We start from the raw sequence: 8,413 nt of genomic DNA on the forward strand, positions 1-8,413 counted from the left end.
CTCGTCTGGCTAATTTTTTGTATTTTTAGTAGAGACGGGGTTTCACCGTGTTAGCCAGGATGGTCTCGATCTCCTGACCTTGTGATCTGCCCGTGTCAGTCTCCCAAAGTGCTGGGATTACAGGCTTGAGCCACCGCGCCCGGCCTCAAATTCATCTTTCTATATGGTGTAAGGTAGGGGGTCAAGGTTCATTTTTTGGTTCCATTTGGAAATCCACTTGCTCCAGTAAAACTTCTCCCCACTGAACTGCACAGGTGGCTGTGTGTTTCTGGACTCTCCATTTTGTCCCACTGGTCTGTGTCTGTCCTTGCACTGGCTCCACACTGTCCGTATTGTAGTGTCATATGGGAGGTCTCACAGCAGCCTCTGACTGACTCTGCCTGCCTCACAGTCAGTCCCTCCACCAGTCGCTGGCAGGGGATGGGGCGCCCTGATTGGCCACCCCTTTGGGCCACATGCCTGCCCCACTTATCCAGCAGTGATTGGTTCCCCACCCAGATCACTAAGTTCCCCCCGAAGAAGTAAGGTTGGACAATTCCACCCTCCCTCCCCACATCTCAGATGAGCCAGCTGAGGCCCAGAGAAATGGTGATGTAGGAGTCCCCGGGAGAGTTGGATATAACCAGGATGGCCGTGCCCGGAACCCACCCTCTGCCACCCCCACCCTGACCTCCCTGGGTCCTCCCCAGGGGATCCTTGAGAACATCCAGAGGAACAAGCTGCTCTTTATTGAGACCCAGGATGGTGCCGAAACCAGTGTCGCCCTGGAGAAGTACCAGGAGGTGGGTGTGTGAGGCCAGCGTGGAGGGGGTGGGGAGGTGGCTCCAAGGAGTGACCCAACTTGCATCTTGCCTCCCCACCTCAGGCCTGTGAGAACGGACGCGGGGCCATCCTGCTGTCAGTGGCCCGGGGTAAAGTGTCTGAGGGAATCGACTTTGGTGAGTGGACTCGCTCTTCCTCCCCAGGTGTCTTCCCCGCTCTCCGGAACACCTGCCCGCTCTGCTGTCTGCTCCCGCGGGGGGCCACCCACCCACAGCCTGTGCACAGAGGGACCCTCCCCTCCCCTCTGTCCCTAGGCACCCGGCGGGAGCACACCCTCTCTCTCCCACTCAGACACAGCATCCTGGGGCACGTGAGGCTGTCCCTGTCCCACCAGCCACACTTGTAACTCCCCTCAACCCCTCTCCTCTGCCCACCAGTGCACCACTACGGGCGGGCTGTCATCATGTTTGGCGTCCCCTACGTCTATACACAGAGTCGCATTCTCAAGGTGAGTAGCTCTGGCTCCCAGAAGTCCCAAAGTGTTAGGGCCAGGGGAGGGATGGCTCCCCCACCTCTTCGTCCTTCGTCTCTGCAGGCACGGCTGGAATACCTGCGGGACCAGTTCCAGATTCGTGAGAATGACTTTCTCACCTTCGATGCCATGCGCCATGCGGCCCAGTGTGTGGGTCGGGCCATCAGGGGCAAGACGGACTACGGCCTCATGGTCTTTGCCGACAAGGTGCAGGTTCAGGGGTGCCCCTGTGCTCCCACCCCAGCCTCCGAGAACCAGGCTATTTGCCCGTTCATTTCCCAGATGGGGTGTGTCACAGGGTGGAGGGTGGCCCAGGCTCCCCGACTCGGGTCCTGATGTTCTCGCTTCCGCCCACAGCGGTTTGCCCGTGGGGACAAGCGGGGGAAACTGCCCCGCTGGATCCAGGAGCACCTCACAGATGCCAACCTCAACCTGACTGTGGATGAGGGTGTCCAGGTGGCCAAGTACTTCCTGCGGCAGATGGCACAGCCCTTCCACCGGGTGAGGCCAGCATCCCCCTCCCAGCATCCTCCCAGGCTAAGCTCCTCCTCCAGAAAGGCCCCTTGGATTCTCCCCAACCCCAGCTTGTCCTCCTGCCCTCTACAGAGAGAAGTTTATTGTGCATCTACATGCCAGGCTCTGGGGAGGTAGGGGGAGATTCGAGGGGCCACAGATGCCAGCAGGTGGCCCAGGCAAGGCAGGGTGAGAGAATTTGGGGTGAGGAGGTACCAGGCATTGAGACTGTGCTGGCCTGGGGAAAGCCCATCCTCTGACTCCCTGGCTGGCTCCTTCCTCAGCCCCTCCCTTATGTTGACAGGAATGGCTCTGGATTATACTGACAACTCCAAATTCAAACATCCTGGCCCTCATGTCTCAGACCCCTAATGCCCATCAGGGGCTGGTGGTCAGGGAAGTACAGCAGCTGCCTGGGCCCCTTCGTGACAGTGCCCCCCTTACTTTCCTCTGTTCTCTGCAGGAGGATCAGCTGGGCCTGTCCTTGCTCAGCCTGGAGCAGCTGGAATCAGAGGAGACACTGCAGAGGATAGAGCAGATTGCTCAGCAGCTCTGAGCGGCATGGGCAGGGCCATAAATGGTTCCTGGTGACTCCTGAGTCTTGCCTGGCCCTGGGTCCCAGCAGCTCTGAGGCCGCAGCAGGGGTGGTGCTGGAAGATCTTATGAACTCAGGTGACATTCCTCACTGTCACATCCATAGCCTTTAATCACAGAAGAGGGCAGGGGGCATCTAAGAGATGACAGACCCCTCCCACACTGTTCTCGAGAAGCTGAGGCCAACACAGGTCACTGGATGTTAGCGGGGGCTCAGGTCCTGGGTGCTGGCGCTGAGGGTCCGAGGGGCCTTGTCCAGGTGCCAGCTGGGGAACTGGAGACAGGCACAGGGGATGGTTGGAGGGGAGGGGAGGGGCAGGTGCTGCGTCGAGCCTGGCAGCCCACTGTCTACCCATCTCACCTCTACCCCAAGTAAAACCCATCTTTGCTCCTGTCCTGGGTCTCTTCTAACACCAACCCACCACCTGCTGACTCTGAGGCCGGCCCAACCGCCCTGCTTTTGCCTTATCTCTGCACCTACCCACATGGCCCCACTCCATTTTTGAGCCAGGTGTCCCCTCACCTGAGTCCCAGGAGCCCTTGGGCCATCCACATTCAGTGTGTTGAGCGACATGGCTCTCTTCATTCTGCAAAGGGGGCAGCAGGGAAGAAACGAGTGAATCCAGGATGGAGCTTTCCAGCACAGGATTTGATCTGTGTGTATCACAGGGGAGATGGGAGCCATGGAAGGTTCTTGAGCAGGAGGGGGTTGGGGGGTGGGCTATGAATTCTGCTGATGTCAGGGCTCTTTGCCGACCTGATCAACACTCACCCCACCGCCCCCTCGCCTCGGAGACGGGAGACCAGCTTCTCACTTCCTCGCCGGATAGACTCGCGGATCTTAGAGAGAGAGCTGCTGCGGCGAAGGGCCTGGGGAGGGGCCAGGATGCTGCTCAGTCCACCGAGCCCATGCAGTCCCCACGCCTTCCCCAGGAACCGAAGCACAGCCCATCCTCACCTGTTCCGTGTCACCAGCTGGGCCTGTATTGGGGGCACCTGGGGAAAGATGGGGGACACTGAGATGGGGACATAGAGAAGCCACCAGGAGGGCAGGCAGGGGCTAGGGGCTCACCGAGAGGGGCAGGTAGATCCTCCTTGTGAAGGATTTCTTTGTACAGCTCTTCTGCTTGTTGGTACTTGTTCTGTTTCAGGTAGGCTGAGGCCTGCAGAGAAGGGAGTGTCTTGGGTGATCTTGGCTCTAGTCTGGGAACTTTTCAGACCCCAGTTCCCAACACTGCATCCAGTCCTGCTTTTTTTTTTTTTTTTTTTTTTGTAGAGACAGGGTCTTGGTATGTTGCCCAGGCTGGTCTTGAACTCCTGGCCTCAAGTGATCCTCCTGCCTTGGCCTCCCAAAATGCTGGGGTTACAGGTGTGAGCCACCACGCCTGGCCCCAGTCCTACTTTCTAATGTGCTGACCTGGCCGTATCCCTCCCCTGCCTAAAGCCTTGCCCTGGGGCAGAGTGGGTTTCCATCCTACCTCCTGCCTGAGGGATGGAGGGCAGGCAACCTCCTGTTTCTGAGCCTGTCTGCTCTACTTTGGGCTGGTGGCATGGCCTCTGTGCCTCAGTCTTCTCACATGCAAAGTAGAGCGACAGCTCCCACCTCATAGGGACACTGTAAGAACTAGTGATGTGGGGACCGGGCTAAGAGGGGAGCTGGCCACAGTGAGCTCAATAAATGTCTGCTGCTGCCATCTGCACCTGCCAGCTTCCCCTTCACTGACTGTCCTCTGGGTGCCGTGGACTTCCGCATTTCCTGATTCCGTGTTCTGTGCTGAGCCAGCTCCTGTATCTGATGGGACACTTGCTCCAAGGGCCCTGCCTCGGGGGGACCCTCCCCCATGGTGCTCGCTCTGTATCCAACCAATGGGTGCCTCCCCAGGGCAGGACCCTCCACTCCGGGCCCACTTAGTCCCAGGGGCCTCACCAGGTTGTTCTTGGTCTTGGCCACGTTGGGGTCATGGGGCCCGCCCAGGGCCTCATAGATGCTCAGGGCCCGGGCGTAGTGGCGCTCCACGTCCTCAAACTTGCCCTGGTTCTGGCACAGCAGGGCCAGGTTGTTGAGCTGCTTGGCCACATCTGGGTGGTCAGCACCCAGGACCTGGGGGCCAGAGGTCACAAGTCAGAGGCGTCATGCAGGATTGGTGGGACACATGACATCACTTCTGTATGGTGGTCACAAGTTAGGGATTACAGGGCCAAAGCAGAGTGATCTGAGAGGTTGGGGCCTGGGGCACAAGTGACACCGTCAAGCGGGATTACTGAGGTCAGAGGCCACGGTGATCCAGAAACGCGCGGGGCACAAGGTGAGATGGGTAGGTCAGGGCTGGGCTTGTGCCAGTGGCTATGAGGGGTTGGAAAGGCTGTGGGGGGACCCAGTTGGAGGGTGGCGTGTGAGGTGAGGCGAGAGGTCAGAGTCAGGGTCAAGACCAAACTGGGATCTCAGAAGGTCAAGGGTGATGGGTTGGGCTCTAATTGGGGTCTCCCAGTACCAAATGCAAGGGGCCCGAGGATCAGGGTCACGATGTAAGTGCTCAGGATCCATGGAGAGGTCTACAAGGGGTTCCTTGGGGTTGGGTAAGGGGGATGGGACCTTCTCTCGGATCTCCAAAGCTCGCTGGCACAGGGGCTCTGCCTCCCGGTAACGCCCGCGCTTCCCATAGAGGACAGCCAAGTTGTTGAGCGTGGCGGCCACCTGTGGGATTGGGGGAGACGCAGGTCAGGGATGGGCAGGCACGGCCCCACTTCGTCTCCCTGGGGCTCCACTCACCGCAGGGTGCTCGGGGCCCAGCGTCTGCTCCCGGATCTGCAGGGCATCATGGAGGAGGTCTGTGGCTTCTTTGTACTTGTTCTGGTCTCTGTGGGGAAGCCAAGGGATGGCAGGGGTTAGCCAGGGGTTGGGGCAGCTGCAGCCACAGGGGCTGGGCTGACCCTGGCAGGCCCAGGGAACCTGGCTGAACCAAGCATGGGTGGCACCCTTTGGGGGCCTTTTGTGGGCCCCTCTATACCTTCCAATTCTCTAACACCAGGCCTTGTATCCCCAGACCTCTGCCAAGCCTCTAACCACCCCAGTTCTCTTGCCTGCTCTCTTGAGGTCCCTGGTGTCTGTGCTCTCTGACTCCTCTCTCCCTGGCTCAGTGCCCCCCGCCCCCCGCAGATCCCTGGCCCACTCCCTCGTTGCCATTCTTATAGCAGGAGCCTTCCCTTACTTTCTCATTCTGGCTGTCCCCTCCGACCTCCCCAGGTGCTCCATGGTGGCAGACGGGGCACCAGGGTCCCTCCACTTGCACCCAATGGGTCCCTGCCGTTCCTGCCCCCTGTCATGGCCGGCCGCAGCTCTCACCGGTACACCAGCGCCAGAATGTTGAGCATGGTGGCCACGTCAGGGTGGCAGTGGCCCGAGCTGCGCTCCAGGTCCTCTAAGGCCTGGCGGCACAGGGGCACCGCCACCTCATAGCGGCCCTGCCCCGCGTACTGGATCACGAGGTTATGCAGGGTCCGAAGGCGGGCAGGGATCTCATAGCCACCCTGCTGAGCCGCTGCTGCTCCTGCGGCCTCAGGACCTGGGTGGGGCGGGGTGGGCTCTGGGTCACTGCAAGCCTCCTAAGCCTCCTGCCCCTCCATCCTCACACGAGGAGACACACGCCCCAGACTGCCTAACTGGCCCGTGGGCCTATGGGCCCCCATGTTAACTTCTGAGATTGGAGTCACTAGCATCTAACCAGCTGGGGGGATGCATCCTGGCCTCGGGACAGGTACATGGCGGCCTACCTGCCCTGCAAGATGTGACTACGGGGCCTGCCAGGCTCATGGCAGCTACCCTGTCTTTGCAGCTCCCAGCCTCACCTGCCCACTGTCACATTCAGGGTCCTCTTGACCCTGCCCTCACCTCCCCATCCTGCTCAGAGACTTTGGGGTCCTGCAGCTCAAAGCCCCCTCCCCACCCTGGCCCGCCATCATCTGTGGCATGTACTCCCGACACCCACCTTTCCTCTCCTCCTCCTCGCTGGGGAACAAGGAGGCCAAGCTGTCTTGGCGAGGCGGGGACTCAGACTGCTGCAGGGACAGGAAAGTGGGGGGCCGGGGGAGCGGGGGCTTGTTTCAGAGACTGGAGCTCTGGATCTATCTTGGGGTTTGAGGGAGGTGGTGATCATGAGCGTCAGGGGCCCCCTGGGGGACTGGCGAGGCCCGGGGGCTTCGGGGAGCAGCTAGTGGGGGCATCTGTGGAAGTTACTGGTGGGTCTGGGGGCTCTATGGAGGGTTGGGGGACTGGGATTCTAAGGAGGGTCTGGGGAACTGTGGGGCTCTGTGAAGGGCCCAGCATCCCCACCTTGCCCTGCCCATGGCACCTGGGTCTCCGCGGGCGGGTCATACTGTCGCAGCTGCCCCAGGAACTCCAGGTGGTGCTTCTCCTCCTCCAACTGAGCCACGGCCTCCTCGCTGGCCCGAAGCCGCCGCTGTGTGTCCTCCAGTTCCTCCCGCAGCCACACGTTCTCCTGGGCCAGCCGCCGGGCCTGCGAGCGCAGCCGCTGCTTCTCTGCCTCCAGTGCACCCACGTGTGCTGACAAGGCCAGCAGCACCTGCCCAGGGTGGGGGTCCCAAGTCGAGGTTGGTTCCTACCCTGCCAGCCAGCCTCTGACCCAGACCTCGAATCAGGCCGCTGCACCCCACTACTATGCACGACACCCCCAGATTCTGCAGAGACTCCACCAACGTGGCTCCAGTGCCCTCAGAGGCTCTGAGAGGCCCTTCTGATTTTACCCCCGAAGTTGCCCTAGGACCCACAGTTTACTGAAGAATGCCATCTGGTTCAGGGGTCCCTGTCACCTACAAGGACCCCCTAGAACTGCCAAGGGACTCCATCTCTGGCCTGGAGCCTCACCTTCCCAGGCCTTGTTCCCCTAGGCCTCCGCCTGCCCCAGATGTGCCTTTCTGCCATACTTTTTTTTGTTGTTTTTTGAAATAGTCTCTCTCTGTCACCCAGACTGGAGTGGAATGACACGATCTCCACTGACTGCAACCTCCACCTCCCAGGTTCAAGTGATTCTCATGCCTCAGCCTCCCGAGTAGCTGGGATTACAGGAGCCCTCATGCCCAGCTCATTTTTGTATTTTTAGTAGAGATGGGGTTTTGCCATGTTGGTCAGGCTGGTCTTGAACTCCTGACTTCAAGTGATCTGTCCACCTCAGCCTCCCAAAGTGTGCCCCTCAGCAATAGTGAACCCCTCTCCCAGCCCCCTGCATACCTGTCCCCCTCATACCTGGCCCTCCCTCCGCCCTCAGTTAATCCTCTCCCAGTTCCCCACGTGGCCCCCTCATACCTGGGCCTCGCCCAGCCCCAGCTCGATGGCCTCCAGCGAGTGGCTCACCACCTGCTGCTTTTCCTCCAGCATCTCCAAGCCAGTCGCCGGGCCCTGTCCCGCTAGGGCCTCTGCCAGGTGCCCAGCCAGGCCACGGTGCTCTGCCCGCAGCGCCTCCAGCCCCTGGACCACTTGCCGCGTCTGCCGTACCAGCTCCTCAGGGCTCAGGCGCTCTGGGCCCAGCCCCGCACTTCCGGGAGCTGCCACCTGCACAGACATTGCTGCTCCTGGGGGGCAACGGTGAGGGGTTTGGGGAATCATTGCCCAGGCCAGTCAGTTGGCCCCCACCCTCTATTCCCATAATGGCCATCAGGATCCCTAACTTCTCCCCATCTTGGCTCTTCCCTGCTCCACCCATCCTGGCCAGCCCTCTGCCTCCACACCCTCTCCATCCCAGTCTCCACGCCCATTCCAGCCAGCTCTCATCTGGAACAGTCTAGTCTACCTTCGTCTGTCCTCCCAACCCAGGGTTCTGCCCTGAGGACAGTTCCCAAATCCTATGTGTAATTAACCAAGAGAAGGCAAACAGCTAGGCTGGGGTCCCCCATTCGCTCTCAGCTCACCTGGCCAGCCTTCCCCACCCCAAGGCCCCTGATCCCCTGGCCCAGAGCTCCCGGTCGGCCGTGTGATCTGGGACCAGAGGCACCCTCCTC

General features: G+C 60.5%; 2 protein-coding genes across 3 annotated transcripts in view; one reads left to right on the top strand and one right to left on the bottom strand.

The window, feature by feature from the left end:
- ERCC2 (excision repair cross-complementation group 2) overlaps positions 1-2,405 on the top strand; it is a 20,461-nt gene extending 18,056 nt beyond the window's left edge. For both annotated transcript variants that reach the window (XM_011963005.1, XM_011963006.1), the window contains 6 exons: positions 690-782; positions 866-938; positions 1,200-1,270; positions 1,358-1,501; positions 1,652-1,795; positions 2,271-2,405. In XM_011963005.1, the coding sequence (XP_011818395.1) occupies positions 690-782; positions 866-938; positions 1,200-1,270; positions 1,358-1,501; positions 1,652-1,795; positions 2,271-2,363 (618 nt within the window). In that variant the 3' untranslated portion in view covers positions 2,364-2,405. The remainder of the gene's footprint in view (positions 1-689; positions 783-865; positions 939-1,199; positions 1,271-1,357; positions 1,502-1,651; positions 1,796-2,270) is intronic.
- Positions 2,406-2,603: 198 nt separating this feature from the next.
- KLC3 (kinesin light chain 3) lies at positions 2,604-8,121 on the bottom strand. Its single transcript, XM_011963157.1, has 12 exons — positions 7,722-8,121; positions 6,751-6,981; positions 6,388-6,457; positions 5,745-5,964; positions 5,172-5,259; positions 4,995-5,096; positions 4,329-4,502; positions 3,474-3,564; positions 3,360-3,397; positions 3,174-3,271; positions 2,925-2,988; positions 2,604-2,675 (listed from the first exon to the last, which is right to left on the bottom strand). The coding sequence occupies exons 1-12, from the start codon at positions 8,019-8,021 to the stop codon at positions 2,604-2,606; spliced, it is 1,548 nt and encodes a 515-aa protein (XP_011818547.1). The 5' UTR covers positions 8,022-8,121.
- Positions 8,122-8,413: the final 292 nt, after the last annotated feature.

Source organism: Colobus angolensis, unplaced genomic scaffold, assembly GCF_000951035.1.
Source record: "Colobus angolensis palliatus isolate OR3802 unplaced genomic scaffold, Cang.pa_1.0 Scaffold60, whole genome shotgun sequence".
NCBI lineage: Eukaryota > Metazoa > Chordata > Mammalia > Primates > Cercopithecidae > Colobus > Colobus angolensis.

Excerpts from the sequence above, each read along its gene's own strand:
- KLC3 (XM_011963157.1), bottom strand. The coding sequence starts at position 8,021 with ATGATTCCCCAAACCCCTCACCGTTGCCCCCCAGGAGCAGCAATGTCT. Across the intron at positions 6,982-7,721 it reads TGGGGCTGGGCGAGGCCCAG|GTGCTGCTGGCCTTGTCAGC; the intron begins GTATGAGGGGGC and ends CACCCTGGGCAG. Across the intron at positions 3,565-4,328 it reads CCAAGACCAAGAACAACCTG|GCCTCAGCCTACCTGAAACA; the intron begins GTGAGGCCCCTG and ends CCTTCTCTGCAG.